This window comes from Acipenser ruthenus, chromosome 10, assembly GCF_902713425.1.
Source record: "Acipenser ruthenus chromosome 10, fAciRut3.2 maternal haplotype, whole genome shotgun sequence".
Taxonomy (NCBI): domain Eukaryota; kingdom Metazoa; phylum Chordata; class Actinopteri; order Acipenseriformes; family Acipenseridae; genus Acipenser; species Acipenser ruthenus.
In genome coordinates, this window is record NC_081198.1 from 18,099,969 (window position 1) to 18,121,239 (window position 21,271).

Below are 21,271 nucleotides of genomic sequence, written 5' to 3' on the forward strand. Positions count from 1 at the left end.
AGAAACAAATCTCTTTCTCCTGGCGAATAAAAAAATATCAGAACTGTTGGGAAACTGTTAAAAAAAGTAATGTGTTACTTGTAAACTCTGCAGGGGGGTCTGTAACACTTTGAGTGTCATCAATGTCAACTCTGTCTTTTATTGCAGATGAGCATAGGTTAGCTCATAATTTGCTTTTGCTTGTATAACAGCTGCACAACTATAAGTTTTGCAATGCCAATGTTCTTATGTCAGAGTTATTTACAAAAATGTTTTACAGGAAAAAAAAACACCAGATTTTGTAATATTCAATGAGACAAAAAAAACAGGAGCAGTCTGTCATACCACATAAAAATGAACTTACAGTAGCATTTACAAAACTGCATTATTCATAATATATTCTGTACAGTATGCTCTGAACTGGAGTACATTTGAACATACTAACACTGTACACACTGTCTTCATTGGAAAGAGCCGTTTCTGTACATATCTCTTGTTGTAATGGGTTTAAGAGTACCATAGTTATTCACACGAGTGAGGGTGGCCAAATAACATACAAAACCCTAAACCCTAAAGTGTAAATCTATATTTCTGCAGTTGTTGGGAGGAATGTAGATCCACCTGAATGCTTTTTTATTTTATTTTTATTCTCCTATCTTTTCAATGCAGTTCACATTAATGTAATGTAGTAAACAGAATAATTCCATAAATGTTCAGTTTAAAGAAAGAAAAAAACATGATATCTGGTACTACTTGAGTTTCTCAGTTTCTGAGCCTTATTTTCAGGGCATTTGTTGCACTTCCTGGGTCATTTTACCTCAGCAGTGTATTTTGGCTGAAAGCATGCCAGTCAATAGGGGAAGCAGCTGTTTGATTAATTATGGGAAAGAAGCCACTGAGGTGTGGGAACAAGTTCATTCTCCAGGTGAAGTGCAACACTAACTGAAAGCATGGTTCACAAACAGTGATTTCTTTAATCAAGTAGTATCATTTACAAACAAAAATACATTACTGCATGCTTCAGAACCATATAACAAATAGTGTAGAATAGGTAAGATTTATGGAATAATTTTGTTAACTACTAGCAGTTAAATATTATTACCACTTAGGATATATTCAGTGCTACGTATCAACATTTTAGTATAAATAATATGAATAATATTGTGAAATTTGAGGTTGCCAATACTATTGGGCACCACTGTGTAGAAAAAGAGAGAATAATCAATGGTAGAGAGTACATTATAAAGCCTTTCAGAAGTCTTCCTTGGGTGCTTAGACCTTGCAAGAGGGGTTAAACTAGAATGTTCCCTATAACACTGCAATGTCTGTCTCACTGCACCCCTAAGAGTTTTCAGTTTTTGAAAAGTTTTGTAAATGATTCCTAATGATTGCTGTAGGTAAATTGAAAAGTAAAGGTGTTGCACTTTAAAGGAGATGTAAGCTACAGTACAGTGCATGGCAGATATAAGTAGGGCTGTGTTCGAAGGTTCATTCGCTAGCCAGGAATTCAAAGCAGTTTTAAACCTTTGAAGGTTTGTCAGGTGGCATTCATGCACTCTTTTTTTTTTTTTATTGTTGTTTTTTTCTCTGTTATCAGAAACTGTCTGACAATGGGTGAATACTATAAATCACACAATCACACATTAAATGTCAATCACATGCAAAAATTGGATCTTTTGATTTGTATAATGCATGTTACGTAAACAAAAGTTGTTGTATTAAAATTCCCTACCAAATCGTTATATGTAGCAACTCTGTGTGGCGCCACTGCCGTTTATGGAGCAGGCTATAGTATCCATGGTAGAATATGTTTTATTCCATTTATATGGATTACCTGTAAAAATAGTAGGATTTTCAATCAAATATAAACAATTAGCTATGATGACGTCACCAGTAAATTATGCAAATTAGTACCATTGAAGGTTCGAACCTTCCTTCGGTAATGTGTTCTGAACCTTTGAAGGTCAAAATGTACCCTTCGTTGCAGCCCTAGAGAAGTTTTCTCTATCAGTTTTTGGTGGCCTGGTTTCTTATCGGGGCTCTCACAGAAATGCTAAGTGGTTCTTCACGCCAAGCTAGTTTACAACAGATGACCAGGGTTATTGTGACGGTGCGTCTCGACTCGGCTGCACTTTTATTGAATTGTTTAAGTGCCATTTAGGTACACATGTTTTCAAATAACACACATTGGCACTGGGGTTCTGAGTCTACCAGTCACCAATGTGGGAAGAATATTTTCACAAACCTTTAGTGCTGGATGTTGGGTTCTAGAAGTACAAAAACCAAAGGGTAAATAAGTAGAGAAATAAAATACATAAATAAAAAACAAAAATATATACTGTATATAAACATTTAACAATACAAAATAAAACAATTGGGCCATAGCTAACCAAAATCGAAAAGAAGCACCACACTTTCAAAGCAATACACAATGACTAGGAACATTCCGACAGAGAAAAGAAACGAAAACATGAGTAACCACATGAAGCCATGGCACATGCCAAGGCATGTTCTGATTCCTTCTTGATCACTAAAACATGCCCCCCCACTCTCAACATAATTCCACAGCGGAGACCAAATGCTCCAAAACTTGTCAGTTTTATCATGTATGTCATATGTAATCCACATCTTGGTAGACGGAAATGTATCCGAGTTCCACAGTAAAAGAATTGATTTTTTTTGCCAAAAAGATTAGAATGTCAAAAAGTTTCTCGGCCAGGATCCCACACAGAACCTGGACTCACACCAAAAAGATACAAGATTGGTGACATATCAAATGTAACATTTAAGATACCTTGTATAATTAAATGAATGGATTGCCAAACACTTTTAATTTTATCACAGTGCCAAAAAACATGTATGTAAGTGCCTGTGGCAAAGTGGTTAGTAGTGCTCAAACAACGACAATAACACAGTGTTCACGGTCCAAACAGTTCTTTTAATTATTGTCACGGTTTGGCACCGTCAAATAATAATGCTGGCAACTACACAGCAATGTGTAATTGCACAGCTAAGCAAAACAGGGTTTCAGTCCTGAAATAATAATAATAATACAATACAAGCATGGCTCTGTGTCCTTTCTCGTGGTGCTCCAGTGCTGGTGGTGATACACAATTATTGGTGACTCGTGCAGTATTTGGATTCCAGGTTTAATGCTGGCTGGAACAGCGACAGCTCCCGGTTGTTAGCCGTCTACTTAATACAAATAAACAGTGGTTAACAAAACAAATACAAAAACTCATAGTTTTGTTTTTACTCCTTCCTGGTCCTTTCATAAAACCATAACAAAAGGAACAGATTGCATCGTCACATCCCCTAAAATGCCCTTAGTCACGCCCCCTCCGATAGCTAGTTCAATCACGTCTCCTCCAATCCATGACTGACACATCGCTTAGCGTACTAGGGCGATGACTTCTGGTATTGTGACTCCGCCCCCTTACTGGTTGGCCGGCTTCCGACTGACCCTGGAATGAACTGCCGAACCATCCAGTACAAGGCACACTGTTCCTGTTATACAGTGCCCTCACAGGTTGGGAGGGAGATTGTTGACTAGGATTCATTCGCTCTCTGTCACAGTGCCCTGTTCAGTATGACATCTGTGACACATTTGGCCTACATTTGTGATACTGAAGTCCTTTGGTCCATAATGCAGTTATGACTAGGCTAACTTTTTATGCAAACACCGCTGCACTCATTGCGTTCAGTACACTCGAGTATATTAAAATAGTGATGCAGGAAATGAGTTACGGTATGCTAAGAAGTTAACTGCGATTAATTGACAGCCCTAATTATAACCTGCTATTATAATACATATCCCTATAAGGCCCTTACACTTGATAGAATGCAGCAACAAAGTAATCAGACAAACTAAACTAATTTCAATCCATGCACAGTAAATTAAGCTAATTTAATAAAAATAGTCTGCCCTGCTCACAGAAGCATATAATTCAAAGCAGCTTCCAGACATCTGTCCACAGCATCCCTTTCATTTGTTTTGCAGCTTTGCCTAGTTTATTGCTTATTGCAGTTTCACAATAGTTCGGAAGCTCAACAAACATTTGATTTAATTTCAATACTTTTGCATTTGGCATTTTTAGTCAGTTTAGCATGATTAAATGTTTTATTAGGTCCACACAGAGTACAGGAACGACAGATTCAACAACTTTTTTAAAACTTAAAAACTTCCAGCTTTTCACTTCTTGGATGAATTTTTGTAACAAAAGGTTTAAGTTAGGGTACGCAGTCGGTGTTTGCATATGCCTGCTAGTACTAGCACCAGCACCTTTCATCAACAAACCATTTTAGAAACCTGAAAAGAAAACAGCCCTAGACATCTGAACACCCAGACAAAGTATAAAGCCACGGTTATCTCAGAATCAGTCAGGTAAGTGGGTGATACTATACTACTACAGATAATAATAATAATCTTAATAGTCATAATACTGCTTAGAAATAAGTTTCAGCTGAATGCAAGTCGATTCCTTATTTTCAAGTTGCATTGAACACGCTGGAAACACGCACAAGACCGTGGACATATTCACATGTCATCTGTTCAAATTATTCATTTCTTAAAGGCACAGTGCTCCATTACATTGAACTTCGATCAAACTCAAGGCTAACAAACTAGAACACTAATAAAGAACATATGAATACTTTAACCACTTTAAAGATATTAACTTTTAGTTTTAAACATGGTTACTCTCGTAATGTACTTTAACATGTTGGCCTACACAGAAACATGAAGCCCAAATTCTCAACATGTAAGAACAAGCCCACCGTTCCAGTACAAAGGAGCACATTTTGGCTATACCGTGTCAGCATGCCAAGCGGTCCCCTCGAAACATATAAATTATTATTATTATTATTATTATTATTATTTATTTCTTAGCAGACGCCCTTATCCAGGGCGACTTACAATTGTTACAAGATATCACATTAACATTATTTCACATTATACAGATATCACATTATTTTACATACAATTACCCATTTATACAGTTGGGTTTTTACTGGAGCAATCTAGGTGAAGTACCTTGCTCAAGGGTACAACAGCAGTGTCCCCCACTGGGGATTGAACTCACAACCCTCTGGTCAAGAGTCCAGAGCCCTAACCACTACTCCACACTGCTGCCCCATCCGTGTAGATAACAAAATTACGTAATACCTATAAAGGTCATCTCAGAAGCATCAAGATGAAGTTTTTAAATTTGCTTTGGGTTTTCGACTGAAGAAATGCTACCTGGCAGGGGAGACCATGATCATGAAGGTGGTTCACCCAGGGCGAGGCTTGGCCATTGCACTCCGGCTGTGCTGACCCCTGCGAATTCCCCAAATGCGGGGATCTCTACTGCATAATTTCTGCTAGTGGGGGACTGCGTTCGCGCTCTCCCCTGATATTCGGGTCAAAGATAGAAGAACTACTACTACTACTAATAATAAAATACAACTATCTGACTGCCCATTTTTTTTAAAAATAAAAAAATCAGCAATCAACTTTTTTTTTTTTTTTTCACGGTACTGGATAGCATTTCATTCGACTTCTTATTGTATATAACATGTACTGGTACTGATCCTGGTGACAGTGTTACTTTGGTTTTTGGATGTTCTATTCATCCCAAGTTGTATTTTTGTTTTTTTTATCAGCATTTTAATTTTAAAATACTCGCATAGAGTTTCTTTGTTAACTATTTTTTTTTTTTTAAATCTTTGTTCTTGTGCAGTTACTATACAGCCTTGTGCACAGCAGGGCTCTGGGCAGCACCGTTCCAGTCAGGTATGAGGATGCTGGCATTGCATGGTGCTGACACAAGCCAGGGCACGGTATGGATTTTTACATGAATCATGAAAACAATGTGGCACGCTTTCATAACAGTGACAAACAATGCAGCACAATGCTGCAGACGTCGTGGAAGCGAGGTAATTGCCGTTTGTGTGTGTTTTCTTTCAAACTCGCGTCTGTATTTTTCAATATTTTACACAATAAAAATAAAAGCAGATTATTATTATTATTATTATTATTATTATTATTATTATTATTATTATTATTATTATTATTATTATTAATAAACATATTTTTATTATTACTACTAGTGTAGTAGCATTCATTCACTGATATTCAAATGAAACAGTAGTAAAACACAGACTTTTATTTTTTTTCTGCCCTGGCTGTCTTCGCCTGCCTTTTCGCATGTTATCGCCTTTTTCCGCCTCTTCAAAATGTCACAAATACCGGCTGGGGATTGGTCAACAGCGGTTTTCATGTTGCTTTCGGCGGTCCCTCTTACTCCTGCGAAACTTGTCTCCGTCCATTTCGCGGATTGGAAATGGTTAGTTTTGGTTTTGTGATAAAGAAAATGCGATATGGAAACTAGCGATATTATCACTCTTTCGCAGCTTTCGGGTTTTGATTTGGTCTGGTCCAGATTACTTGAGTAACAATCTTTAGTCTTAGTTACCAAAGTGGAATAAGACTAAAAGCAAAGCTGTCGTCGTGGGCATGCTACTGCAGTATACTGGAAGAAAAAACACATGAAAAAATAAATAAAACTTAATAATAATTATAATATTAATATATTTATTTTGTATAGCACCTGAAATCCCAAGGCGCATTACATTAAAAAGACATAAAATACATAAAACTACATGAAACAATACGATAAAAACTATATAGTGCAGTAAGCCAGTGTATAAAAATGGGTCTTGAGGCGCGATTTAAACATAGACACAGACTCCGAGTCCCTGATAGACCTTGGAAGCGAGTTCCAGAGACGAGGGAACTCCCTTCCTGCTACTGTACATGGCTGTGCTCAAAAAAGCCTTCTGAAAACATTCAACAAGCATTGGATTTATAACACATGCCCAGTTAACACTACAATGCCACATTTCCATCTGCCACTGGGACTGATTTTGAAACCAGGGTTGTTTATTTCCATCAGCAGCAGATTGAGATCAAATCCATTTCAATTGGGACACTCTCAACCCCAGTTAGGTTTGTTGGCTGGCAGAACTCAATTCCTCCAATTCTCGCTGATGGTGGAAATTAGCTAATGAGGGTCCAATGGATGTGAGTGGCAGGTATTGATAGATGGTGCATTCATTAATAATGGCCTTCAAAAATGATACATACAAGTGATCTTTGACTTTTATTTAATGTCTGGTTGCATATTGGATTTAAACCGAGATGTAACTAGATGAGATTGAGTTTACAGTTTTCATGGTACAGATGGAAATGTGACTTAAGAAACTCAGACGAGGCTCCCGAGTGGCGCATCTGATAAAGGCACTCCGAGTAGAGTGCAGGATGCGCCCTATAGCCTGGAGGTCGCCGGTTCGAGTCCAGGCTGTTCTATTGCCGACCACAGACGGGAGCTCCCAGGGGGCGGCGCACAATTGGCAGCCCTGGGGGGATGGGGGTGGGGGGGGGAGGGCTTAGGTCGGTGTCCTCGGCTCACCACGTACCAGCGATCCCTGTAGTCTGGCCGGGCTTGCCTGTAAGCTGCCCGAGAGCTGCGTTGTCCTCCGGCGCTGTAGCTCTGAGGTGTCTGCATGGTGACTCTGCAGTGTGAAAAAAAGCGGTCGACAGACGACACAGTTAGAAATGATGCTTGTTTTTAGGGTGTGTGGCAAGGCAGAGGCCCTCCACATGTAACTGTTGTGTGTGTGTGTGTGTGTGTGTGGTGTAAATTGTTTTAATGGTAAAGGGTTGTCACAAAGACGGCCAGAGTGGGTGGCGTCAGACCAGACAGGAATACACAGACACAGACAGTGGTTGTGATGAGCTGAGTGCAATGGCTGGTGCAAAGGTTTTAACACAAAACAAAACAGGACACGGCACTACACGCCAAAATAAAAAGACAAACAAAACGGACTACACAGACAAACAAACACGGTGAGCAGATACTCTAACTATTATTATTATTATTATTATTATTATTATTACTATTCTCTTTACCTCCGTCTCCAATCCCGTTCTCCACTCACCGAACACCTAACCCAGACTGAGTGCTACGTGTCTATATATACTGTTGTGCTGGGATTCAATTATTAATTAATTATTCACTTGAATCCCAGCACGTGAATTCATTACGTGCAACCCCGTGCTCACATATTACATTTTAAATGCACGTGCGTGATGTGCAATCCCGTGCCTAAATACAAATATACAATTTAAACACACGTGAAACACAGACCCGTTTATATCCCGTGTATCAATGACTATACACCAACATTTACACACGCAACATACAACACATAACACACAATTGCACACAGGGGCGGGGCACATTGCCACAAGGGTTCACAGAGTTTTTTTTTTTTTTTTAGTAGTATTTGCATATTATTATTAGTCGTAGTTGTAGTAGTAGGTGTCGTAGTGTTTATCAATTAGGCCTGGCAACATGGTATAAAAAAGGCAGAAAGCTAGTTCCTGGGTTCAGTTTGAGAAAGGATTGACAGCAGCAGGTTGTGCTTTCTGTCTGCACCGCAGTAGATTTATCTTGGGTGCTGCTTTGTTTTGTGTATTGTGTTTATTTTGTTTGTTCTGTGCTCAGACAGTGCCTAAACAGCAATCTCTGCCTCTGCTATTCCTGCCATTAGGCTAGACCACAACGGGAGTGTAATTTAAATATGGATACAAACACCCCCTACTTAATGATGGTAAACTTAATGAAAATGTCTGCTTTGTTTTAATTGTGCAGTATTAGTGCAGTAAATGGGCAGAATTAGCTGGGCTGACTAACCATTTTGTTCAAGTCATTATTTTTTCCCCTACAATTATTAGCTGTCAATGGTAGCTGAACAAAGCGTGGGGAGTATGCCTTATCTTAAACCCCAAATTGGTACATAATAGATTAGCCAATTATTACATCACCAGAGCACCCAGTTATTAAACCCTCAACAGATATTAAAACATTGATCTGACTAGTTTGAACATGTGTACAGTGTTTCTGTAGTCTGATAATCCACCTAACAACTAATAACTATAATAAGCAGGTGAATCTTGTCTTAATAGTCACTACCACTGTTCTTGCAGAACCCAGTTTTTAGACCCAACTTTTACAAAATGCTCCACCTAGTCTTTTGCATGTATTCTAAGATTATGGGCCAGATATTGAAAAGAGAAGCAAGTTTTTCAAGGGAATTTGCAGGAATTTGTACACTCAATTCTGTCTTGAGAAAACAGTTGTGCCTGTAAGTCAAATTTAAAATAGGTGTTTGAGGCCAAAAAAAAAATGCTAATTTTTTTAATTGCAGATAGTTGGGAATAATTGTGCAAGTGCTAAATTTTGACAAATCACAATGTTGGGTAAAAATGTGTTGCATGTCTGATTTAACTAATTCGCATACAAGCTAAAATTCTATTTAAATACTAGCTTATTCATTCGAATTTAAGACGCAGCCCAAATTTCCCACATTCAATTTTAAGAAAAAATAAAACATGAAATAAAGATGCATTTACAAAGATACAACCTCAGTTACGCATATAACAGACATTTAAACAAAGGAATACTCAATTGTGTTGCAATTAACTGCTACAAACTCATCTTTTAGGCATATTGGTAAACCATATTGTATATTGGTAAATTTAACATGCCTGTAAGAACAATAAAACTCCTAGTCATCATCCTCTGAGTTGGAGTCCTCTTTGTTACTTGACATCTCCCAGACAATGACCCACTTCTTTGAAAATGGCTGCCTTTATGTCCTGGATGATTCGAGATCAGACAGGTTTGTTTTGGTTTGGAAGCATTTTAGTATGTAAAAAAAGTATGAAATATATTGATAATCACTATAGTGACAGGGTAATACAAAGATAACTGGTTTGTACTTGCAATCTCAAGAAAATAAACTTATTTTAATGACAAACTTTTGAATTAGTTTTCAATGTCTTCAAAGCTTCTAAAGCAAACCAGTTCTGCATTAATAACACTTTGATATGACACCATCTGGTGCACAGCCAGGGTGTTTTTTAAGTTATTTAGAAGTGTGCCACTGGAAGGATTTTCAGGGGAATTTTTACAAATGTAGTTGAGGCATGGTTTAAAAAAAAAGATTGTCTGTGATAACTGACCGGAACCACCTGGCGCAATGCGGGGGTGTTTTCCATGGAACCTACTGTATGTTCCATGGAACCTACTGTATTTCCATCTCAATAGGACAAGCTGTTCTCTAGATACATGCAAAACTTTAAAGTGTGGCATATGTGGAGAAGTACGCACTCCTTTACAATGCATATGCCTGGCGGGGGATAATAAAACAAAATAAAAAAGTAGGACATTTTTTTTTTGACTTGACAAACTAGAAAGCACTTGGATATGCAATTTATTCTTTCTGTAATTGATTCTGCTGACCTGATTTACAGGCCTGCATCCAGATTTAGTTTCCCATTTTTTTTCTCTAAAATAGACATGTAGGTTTAGGTGGGAGTGTTTAGAAATAGTAAAAGATCTTTAAATTCAATGACAAATGTTTCGACTCGAAGAATTCTTTCAATGTCTTAAAAAACCTCACACAACTTACTATTTTCTCCTGTTTTTACTTCTTTGTATTGTATTTTATTTCCCTGTTGCACCAACTTAGCTACTTCTAGTCAGGGCACACTCCTGCAGTACCCCACAGGGCACACTCCTGCAGTACCCCACAGGGCACACTTGTAGAGTAAAAATGCTTAGAAGCTGGAAGAATACATAAACTTTGTTTGATTCCAGGATGTATTTGGCCTGTTTTGATGAATATGTTATTTCTTTCCCCTAGGTTGTTCTGCAGTGGGTTGAATCACATTGGGACTGGTAGCCCACAGAGATGGAGGACAGCTCCTCTTTGAGCAAAATGAGCAGCTTGTCAGACTCTGTGTCCACCGTGAACAGCGAGGAGTTTGTGCTGGTGTCTCAACAGAGCGAGGATTCTCCCTCCAGCGGGGAGAGGAAACCACAGCTGAAGGTAAAGACATCTTCAAATGTCGGGTCAGCTGTAGATAAAGTGTATGTTCCCAGATGAAATGCTACCAAGCCATTTCACTTCCCACCACCCTTAGGATCGCCCCTATTCAAACACTTTGCAGTTTTCACAGAACTAGCTGCTTCCCCTTTTGACTGTGTTTCAGACAGGAACATGTTTTGACCCAGAACATACTGCTGAGGTAAAATGACCCAGGAAGTGCAAATCTAACAGATATTCTGAGAAAAAGACATAGAAACTAATACTTGTCTTTAACCTAAAGTAGTACCATATACAGTGTTTTAAAATAGAAACACATGTTTGTTGTAACATGCATTTCTTTCGAATTGCACATTTGAGACCAATGTAGTGAATGCAAAACAGGTAAGATTTATGGAATTAGTTTGCTACAATTAATTTAAGTTCAATGAGCAAGCTAGTTAAAGGTCTGAAGTGATATAGTTATATACAGACATTTTAGGTTGTTCACTATTTATTTTATACTTTTGAGCAGATAGCTTCCAATGGGAATGAGCAACTGGAGAAAGCTATGGAAGAGATACTAGAAGACCAAGGCGAGAAAAAGGAAAACGATGAAGCACAAACAGAGTCTCCCAGCCTGTCTGCCACAGAACAACAGAACCCGCCTTTCAATCTCGTGTTAGCGTCCTCTCCTACAGGTTAATACCGATTCATAATTCAAACTTATAGAGAAGCATATGTTATTACTTTAGTTTTTAACTTTCATGTTTTCAGCTCTGGAGGAAGGACTGCACTCCCCCACACACATTAAGTCAGCCAAAACCTTGTTAATGTTTTCAGTCACTATTGCAGAAACACATTTTGGGAGTTAAATTAAATACACTGGACAACATATATGGGTACAGCTGCACTTGTAAAATCTTGTACCTATTTTTAAATAATGTACGATTAACTATTAAGGGAATTCCTTGGTTCTGTCTCATTTTTGTTGAAATATAAAATGTTGCTTTTTGTTTCTTGCAGAAGTCATCCCTGCCATCAATTCTGGTTCAACTGCTGCTTCTGAAGAGGACAGTGTGTTGTTCAATAAGCTCTGCTATCTGGGGTGCATGATGGTTCGAGCACCGCGCAGTGAGTTGGAGGCTCTAAAAGCCATGGCTACTTTGAGGGCTCAGACTGCCATCTCCTTTCCTGTAACTCTGTATGTGCCCAACGTCCCAGAGGGATCTGTCCGGTAAGTGTAGCTCATTGCATTCCCAGCTTATCAGGCACACCTCTTAATTAAACATCCCCTTGATGGGGGCTTATTTATTTTTGTAAATCCACTACTACCACCGCATCTTCAACTGATAATATGTCATAAACATTTTGTGACTTAAAATTACTTGGATCGAGGGGTAATAACTCGCCTACAGCCGTCCACGAAATCAAAAAATATTTATACTATATACAGAACTGTGCAGAAATGTGGCAAATTTGGGGCTCCCGAGTGGCGCATCCAGTAAAAGCACTCGCGTAGAGTGCAGGATGCGCCCTGTTGTCTGGACGTCGCCGGTTCAAGTCCAGGCTATTCCTTTGCCAACCGAGGACGGGAGCTCCCAGGGGGCGGCGCATAATTGGCCGAGCACCGCCCAGGGAGAGGGAGGGTTCGGTCGACCAGGGTATCCTCGGCTCACTGTGCACCAGCAACCCCTGTGGTCTGGCCGGGCACCTGTGGGCTTGCCCGTAAGCTGTCCAGGGCTGCGTTGTCCTCCAATGCTGTAGCTCTGGATGGCTTCATGGTGAGTCTGCAGTGTATAAAAATGTGGGCGGCTAACGGCACGCACATCGGAGGACAATGTGTGTTCGTCTTCGCCCCTCCCGAAGACGAGCTGAGCTAAACAAAAATAATTGGACACTACTAAATTGGGGAGAAAATAACAAAAAAAACTAATTGGTGACTACTAAAAAAAAAAAAAAAAAAAAGAAATGTGGCAAATTTATTGTCAACATAGTAAAGTGTTAGATGTCGGTCACATAAATGTAGGATCCAACTACTAAATGGGGGCCATAGAACTAGAACATACACACGAAGAGAAAGACCTCTGCCTCATCGCTGTCAGAAACCACACAGTACAGGGAAGCAATCAAACAAGTAAACAGAATGCTTGGGTATGTAGCCAGATGTGTAGAGTACAAAGCAAAGGAGTTTATGATAAGGTTGTATAATGCATAGCTATGAAGATAGGGTAAAAGAATGGAATCTATTTAGCTAGAACAAACAAGAAATATGGGGCCAGAGGACATAGTTGGAAACTAAGTGGAGATAGTCACATCACACAGTTGGAAGTGGAAATAGGCTTAGGACAGAGGGCAGGAGTCACTTCTTTACACAGAGTGGTGAGGGCATGGAATGGGTTACTTAGTCATGATGTTGATGCTGAATCACTTGGTTCGTTTAAGACCCAACTTAACAGAGTCATGAGATCAAACAACTACTAGAAACTGGACGAGCTTAGGTGGGTCATAACTACTTACATTCCTATGTTCTGCATGAACCATATACAGTACCAGATCAACTGGCTTGTTTAATGTAATTACTTGTTTAATGTAATTGCTCTCATCAGAAGTTCTGTATATGATATCTACACACAAAAATAGGCAAATAAGCCTGTATTAGGTTACAGTTTTAAACATTTTCTTTCTGCAGAATAAAAGATCAAGCATCAAACACAGAGATTGCCTCTTTCCCCATCTATAAAGTGTTGTTCTGTGTACGAGGACTTGACGGCACCCCAGAAAGCGATTGCTTTGCATTTACTGAGAGCTATCGCAGCAGTGAGGATTTCCAAATACACGTCTTCTCCTGTGAAATCAAGGAAGCAGTAAGTGGTAGACATTAAGAAATGGAATATAATTTAAACAATTAATGCATTTTACATGCATAAAAGTGTTTCATCATTGTCTGCAGTGCAACCTATATCGCTCAGGTCTAAACCATTGCTGGATTTTTAAAGCATTTTACAACACCATGGAATCCACTTTGATTGCATCACTCACTTATGTTTAGGGGTAATCCCAGGATCAACATGGACAGGTGGTTCCCTAGTGCTGTAAAATAATCTAAACTCACTATATTGAATATTATATATCAAACACACCTAGATTACCCTAATAAAAATGTATCATAATAAAGCAAGGCAAAGTGTTTTACAGTAAAGCATAATTAATCATGGTAAAGCCCAGAGTGGTATGGTAAGGCATATTAAAAACACTGCAAACAATGGTAAACTGCGTAGGATAACCATGGGAAAAGCATGGTAGAACTGCAAAAATACTGTGCATATTTACCACGGTAAAGTTTTGGGCATTCTGATTAACAGTAATATACTTGTTCTTATGAAATGTCATGGGCAATGTGATTGGTTGTTAGTGATCACATGACTGTCCAGGAATTTCTGCAATACCACACGGGCCGGAGCTTTTTTGCCTGATCACATTCTTAATACCTAAATTAACTCCATCAAGCTCAAAGTGCGCTGGGGTCAACAGCTTTTAAAAAAGTGCTTTTCGACACCATTACAGGTAGTTAAAACTACAGGCCACTTAGATATTCAGCTTTTTTCATAATTATTAATTAGACTAGCAGTCAGAAAGTAAATCTGATCATGTAAATATAAAATGTTAATCAGTTTTTTTATAAATCTCGAAATCTCGATCTGGTCGGCTATGGCAAGAGTGCTTTTGAGTTCCCGGGTCCTTAGTACCGGATGCAGCCAATCTACAGTTTACGTAGCCGGGGTGGAGCGTGGTTGTGCTGGAGCTTCACAATGAAGAGATTGCGTATGAAAAACAAAACAAATAAGAGTTATTCAGATTTTACTGTCAGTGCAAAAAAGTAATACAGTAAACAACAGTACAGTAATTGCAGACATCAGTGTGTATTAAACTGCAGTTAACAGTTTTGTTTGTGTTGACTATATGAGTGACACCCAGTAAGCAAGCAAGCCTGTCTGCTTTTAGAGTCAGGTTTAGAGAAGAAACCAAGGCTTAGCATTTAAAATGTTAAGGTGTAGAGTGTCATGATTGTAAATATTTATATACCAATTTGTATAAAACATGTAGCTACGCAGTTTTATTGTTATGTTTTTGTAGTTTTACTTCACAGAAAAACAAAACCATTCAAGCTGCAGTATAAAAATTAATAAATAAGTTAATAATTGTGCATTTCTGCAAAAGTAAGTGAACAGTGAATTCAGCAGTAATACATTCTTTCAGCCAATTTGTGTTCTCTGCAGCCAAAGTATCAGGACTATTTTGCACTGGTGGAAGGATACATTCAATAAAAATGAATATAAAATTAACATAAAGTAATTTTCTCAGTGCATTAACACACGACAGTAGCTGTGCACTTCCTGGGTGTGCAATAATGTTATAACTGCTGCACAACCTGTTGTGTGTTACTGCTTACATATACTTGTCTGAATTCATGCTTACTGAGAGTTTTAACTGCATCATGTATTAATTCTGTTTACTGAAATCCCAAAAATATTTGTTTTCATTTTCCAGGTCAGTCGTATTCTGTACAGCTTTTCCACAGCTTTCCGACGCTCATCTAAACCTACCCCAGACGTCAAAGATACCTCCCTCCCCACCCTGGAGAGTGACGTCTTCACATTTACTGTCTCACTGGAGGTGAAAGAGGATGATGGAAAAGGAAACTTTAGGTATAATATCTAGACCAGTAGTTTTCAGCCTTTTCTTTTAGAATAATCTGATTTAACACATTTTTTTCCTGTTTCTTTTTTAATATATTATTTATGTCACAACACTGGTTTATGGCAGAATACCAAACAGACAGAATCAAAAGACAGTGTTTGGGAATCTCTTCAGAAACACATGTATTCGCTTTCTATTCAGCCAAGTTATTAGAAATAATCCAAAACAGTCTGCACTGTATTTATCACATTACCATTTACTTCCCATCTCAGCATAATTATGTGTGCCATTGTGACAGGGATGGCTGTGTGGTCTGACGTCAGGCAGAAGCAGGAACAAAAATACTGACACCGGGGAGTACTGCAGTTCAGAAAGGCTTGCGCCGCAGTTTTTATTAACAAACAAAAATAAATAAAATATTCAAACACAAAACACTGTGCTCACCGAGCAAAATAAAAGAGTAAACAAACACAAATCTGGAACACAAAATCAACAATAAATAATAAATAAACCATACAGGTCAGGCTGGGCAGTCGCTGTCACTGTTCCTGTATGTTGTAATTTAGTTTCGTTTTCACACGATCGCTCTCGCTCTCTCCACTCCTACAACACCCACCCCGAGCTAGAGAGCTGCAGGCTTTTTATAACAGGTGACCATCTCCCGATTTTAGCAACAAATTAAATCACCTAATTAATTCGGGAGATGGCCACCTTCTGCACGAGTTTTAATTATGTTGTGGATGGGGCTACCCATCCACGCTAAACAAAACAAAATCGGCTACGCCGTCAAAATACAAACAATATAACATACGGCGCTCGCCGACATAAATACAGTAAATCATAATAAACAAAAAACAATAATCTGCACAGGGGCGGAGGGGACTCTGTTCTTAAAATAACCAAAACAATGTACAGGGCTGCTCGCCCTGTTACATATCCCCCCCCTTGTGCAACGCACACATGGCCCCAACGGCCACCTCCCCCCTCAGTCTCAAAGTCCCGGAAGAGGGGGAAGCAAGTTGTTTCTGGGGGGTGGCCAAGGTGGAATTTCTGGCACCCCCCAATTCTTCGTGGCCGGCAGCTCCCTCTTCCGGGGCTCCCTCCACACTATCCTGCCGCGAAATTGCGGCTGGGGGATCTGGTCTCCTGACCTTCCCCCTCCTCTTCATGGCCGGCAGTTCCCCTCCGTGGGGCTCCGACCACATGATCTCCGGCCGCAAAAGTGCGGCTGGGGGAGCTGGTCTCCGGACCTCTCCCCCTTTCTTCATGGCCGTCCGTTCCCCTCCGTGGGGCTCCGGCCATAGTGTAGTGACCCCAGGTGAAGCAGGATCCCTGGCGACCCCAGGCGACGGCAGCAGACCCTCGGAAGGCAAAGGCAGCGGCAGCGGACCCTCGGGAGGCGACGGCAGCGGACCCTCGGGAGGCGACGGCAGCGGCAGCGGACCCTCGGGAGGCGACGGCAGCGGACCCTCGTGAGGCGACGGCAGTGGCAGCGGACCCTCGGGAGGCGACACAGGACCGGCAGCAACCCTAGGAGACTCAAGGGAGACACAGGCGACCCCAGGCGATGCCGACGGCGGGGGGGGGGAGCCCCTGGCCATGAAGGCGGCAGCAGGAGCTCCACTTCTCCCAATGGTAGTGGTGGTGGAGGTAGAGGTAGCTCCTGCTCCTCTCCTCTTGATGGTAAAGGCGGCAGGGGCTCCTCCTCTTCTGGCGGCCAAGGCGGCAGGGGCTCCTCCTCTTCTGGCGGCCAAGGCGGCAGGGGCTCCTCCCCTTCAGGCGGCCAAGGCGGCAGGGGCTCCTCCCCTTCAGGCTGCGCAGGCGGCAGGGGCTCCTCCCCTTCAGGCTGCGAAGGTGGCTCCTCCCCTTCTGGCAGCGAAGGCGAAGGCGGCTCCTCCCCTTCAGGCTGCGAAGGCGGCTCCTCCCCTTCTGGCAGCGAAGGCGAAGGCGGCTCCTCCCCTTCTGGCAGCGAAGGCGGCTCCTCCCCTTCTGGCTGCAACAGGGAGACCAGCAGGCATGTTCCCTCTGCTGGCGGTGGTGGAAGCGGAACCAGCAGGCATGCTCCCTCTGCTGGTGGTGGTGGGAGCGACAAATCGTCCTCCCATGGAGGTGGAGGTGGCACCAGCAGGAACTCTCCCTCTGCTAGTGGAGGCGGGAGCGACACACAGTCCTCCCACGGAGGTGGAGGTGTAACCAGCAGGAACTCTCCCTCTGCTGGCGGAGGTGGGAGTGACTCACAGTCCTCCCAGGGCGGTGGAGGTGGAACCAGCAGGTATACTCCCTCTGCTGGTGGAGGTGGGAGCGACTCACAGTCCTCCCACGTAGGTGGATGTGTAACCAGCAGGAACTCTCCCTCTGCTGGCAGGTACCTGGGCTGTGGATGTTTGGCTTTCCCCCTTTTTGGGCTGTGGATGCACTGGCTCCTCCCTCTTGGGCTGTGGACGTTCGGCCTCCCCCCTCTTGGGCTGTGGACGCACCGGCTCCTCCCTTTTGGGCTGTGGACACACCGACTCCTCCCTCTTGGGCTGTGGACGCTCAGTCTCCTCCCTCTTGGGCTGTGGACGCTCAGTCTCACTCTCCAGGTCTCCTCTCTCAGGTGGTGATGGGACCAGCAGGCACTCTCCCTCTGCTGGTGGGAATGGGCATAGCAGGCACCCCTCTGACAGGAGAGGGCAGTTGAGTGGAGAGTGCCCCCGCTCACCGCAGATGGGGCACCAGCAGTCATGCATGACCGCCCGGAGGATGGCATCCCAGCTGCTCTCCCGCTTGGTGGCCGCGGCTGGTAGCTCCCGCTTCTGGGGTCTCCCCCGGGGTATCTGGTCCTGGCTCGCTTGGGCAGCCCACTCCTCTCCCTGGTATTGGGTGGGGCAGATGGCCACGGTGTGCCCAAACTCCCCACAACCAGGGCACCACTCCTCCACCACAACAACCCCTGGTGGCCGCTGTTGCAGCTGCTTTTGCTGCCTTCTGCAGCTCTTCCTCCTCTCTCCTCTCATCTTTCTTCCTCCCATCCTCCTCTTCACTCTCCTTTCACACAATTAGAAACGAAAAAAAAAAAATGAAAAAGCTGCAGTACCCTCTTCTGCCTGCGTCCTGGAGGCGCTGCAATTCCACTTCTGACACCACGTGTGACAGGGATGGCTGTGTGGTCTGACGTCAGGCAGAAGCAGGAACAAAAATACTGACACCGGGGAGTACTGCAGTTCAGAAAGGCTTGCGCCGCAGTTTTTATTAACAAACAAAAATAAATAAAATATTCAAACACAAAACACTGTGCTCACCGAGCAAAATAAAAGAGTAAACAAACACAAATCTGGAACACAAAATCAACAATAAATAATAAATAAACCATACAGGTCAGGCTGGGCAGTCGCTGTCACTGTTCCTGTATGTTATAATTTAGTTTCGTTTTCACACGATCGCTCTCGCTCTCTCCGCTCCTACAACACCTGATAGGTGACTATCTCCCGATTAGCAACAAATTAAATCACCTAATTAATTCAGGAGATGGCCACCTTCTGCACGAGTTTTAATTATGTTGTGGATGGGGCTACCCATCCACGCTAAACAAAACAAAATCGGCTACGCCGTCAAAATACAAACAATATAACATACGGCGCTCGCCGACAGAAATACAATAAATCATAATAAACAAAAAACAATAATCTGCACAGGGGCGGAGGGGACTCTGTTCTAAAAATAACCAAAACAATGTACAGGGCTGCTCGCCCTGTTACAGCCATAAAAAATGTTTACAGCATCAAAAAAACATTAACCTCAAGATAAAACTATAATAACTAACATTGATAAACGTTTTATTAAGCCCAACATAATAATTATCCAAAGGGACTGCGTATAACTTTCCGTGGCTTGGCACTTTCTGTAGACTCTCCTTCGTTTCTCTTTTGCAAGCAAGAAATGTCTACGTTTTCGACTCGAGAAACGATACACAGGATAATATGGGTGTATTCTATCAAACACAAATTCAACCAGTTGCTATCACTGTTATTAAATGCAGCCTTGCCTAATAAATACAACAAAAAACATACTGAGTACTGTGATTATTGTTTATGTTTAGCATTTATGCATAAAGATTTTGCTTCACAGGTTAGTGTTCAATTATACGAGTTGAAAACTACAGTTCATAAGCAGCACAGAATGCTCTGAGCAGAGTTCTCCATAGGCAGAATCGACAGACGCCTGGCTTCACCCACCCTAATATCAGAGTGGAAATCCGCTCAATCGAAATCACGCATGAAACAGAAAGTGAATCTAAACAACAAGATGATATACAGTTAATATACAGTTTAGACAACCCATACCAAGTTCCTAATTTAGATCAGCACTCTTAATTAGACCGTGTGTCCAGTTGATATCCGAGAAACAAGTTTATTTTCTTATTTTTACAGCCCCGTCCCGAAGGACAGAGACAAATTCTACTTTAAACTCAGACAGGGGGTTGAAAAAAAAGTGATGATTACTGTCCAGCAGTTAACTAACAATGAGCTGGGGATTGAGAGGTAAGACGGCTTTGATTATTGTCATGATCTCATCTCTTATTAAAGTTATTAACATTTATTGGTAATTATAAAATGGCACTGGGTCTCCTTAAGCAGTCTATTGGTGTGTTGTTTTTGTGATGTGTGGTAAAGTGAGACCGCTAAAGTCAATGTACTGATACATGTGAAACTGAGGCATGAAAGCCTTATTAATTAGCCTGCTGCACCACTTACAATAGACCCAGGTGCAATAAACTGTTAACTTGTACAGATCCATATATGGGTCATTCTACCATTAGAGGGAGTTTTGCACCTTGTAAAAGCAACATGTATTTTTTCAATAAACCTTTCTTTATTTGAAAAACAACAGTTAAAATTATACCAGAAACACTTTTGATAAGCTTAACAACATAACACCTGTGAATAAAATATTTTGTGTGAACTGTTAAGGGCATATAAGTAACAATTTGACTGTGTTCACGGTATTTAAATTGAAAATCAAACATTTTTAGACAGATGCCATGTCCCTAAATGCAGTTCTTGAAACATTAAAATAACTGTTGTCAAAGAACACACCTTTTTTTTGTTTAAATAATATTGCAGAATCTACAAACTGCTCTTTTGAAGTACTCACATTTTTATAGAATTCAGATATCAGCATAAGTTCCACAAAATATTTAGGGATCGATCATTCTCTTCCCTTTTGTCAATCAACAAAGCAAGTTATGTTATTATAAAACAATAAAATAAGATATTGTGGAGTAATATGTTTGCATTTTCAGAACATAGTTGACAAAAGTAACAGAATTGACAGAACAATCAGTGCAATGGCTATATTGTTAATCTTTAACATGTGTTCACATATATCAAGGTGTAGTAGTGACAAATGTCATTGTGATACAACCTTTTGCCTTCAGATGAGTTGCAGTAACAGAATTTTATCTTAACATTGGTTCAAGCTGAATCCAAGAAACCAAGCCAAGAGTTATTTGACTTTGCTATACAACAAAGATGGTACAACAATGCACATGTTTTAATTTGTGAATTGTAATCTTTTTACAGCTTATTATTTTCAACATGTAAATCACAGTTGGGTGGGGATGTACTTTAATGTGTTGATGTAGAACAAGAACGCTAGTGTTAACAAGGCACACACATATCAGCATTGTAAAACACCC

General features: G+C 41.0%; 1 protein-coding gene and 1 non-coding gene across 4 annotated transcripts in view; both read left to right on the forward strand.

Moving 5' to 3' along the window:
- The window catches only part of rabgap1l (RAB GTPase activating protein 1-like), a 358,860-nt gene that overhangs the window by 23,992 nt on the left and 313,597 nt on the right, over positions 1-21,271 (forward strand). For all 3 annotated transcript variants that reach the window (XM_059031914.1, XM_034016161.3, XM_059031912.1), the window contains exons 2-7: positions 10,732-10,917; positions 11,429-11,594; positions 11,920-12,130; positions 13,586-13,760; positions 15,445-15,602; positions 20,004-20,114. In XM_059031914.1, coding sequence (XP_058887897.1) covers positions 10,780-10,917; positions 11,429-11,594; positions 11,920-12,130; positions 13,586-13,760; positions 15,445-15,602; positions 20,004-20,114 — 959 coding nt within the window. In that variant the 5' untranslated portion in view covers positions 10,732-10,779. The remainder of the gene's footprint in view (positions 1-10,731; positions 10,918-11,428; positions 11,595-11,919; positions 12,131-13,585; positions 13,761-15,444; positions 15,603-20,003; positions 20,115-21,271) is intronic.
- LOC117415099 (U1 spliceosomal RNA) lies at positions 5,212-5,372 on the forward strand. The gene has a single exon (XR_004546370.1). It is a non-coding gene; the product is annotated as a U1 spliceosomal RNA (small nuclear RNA).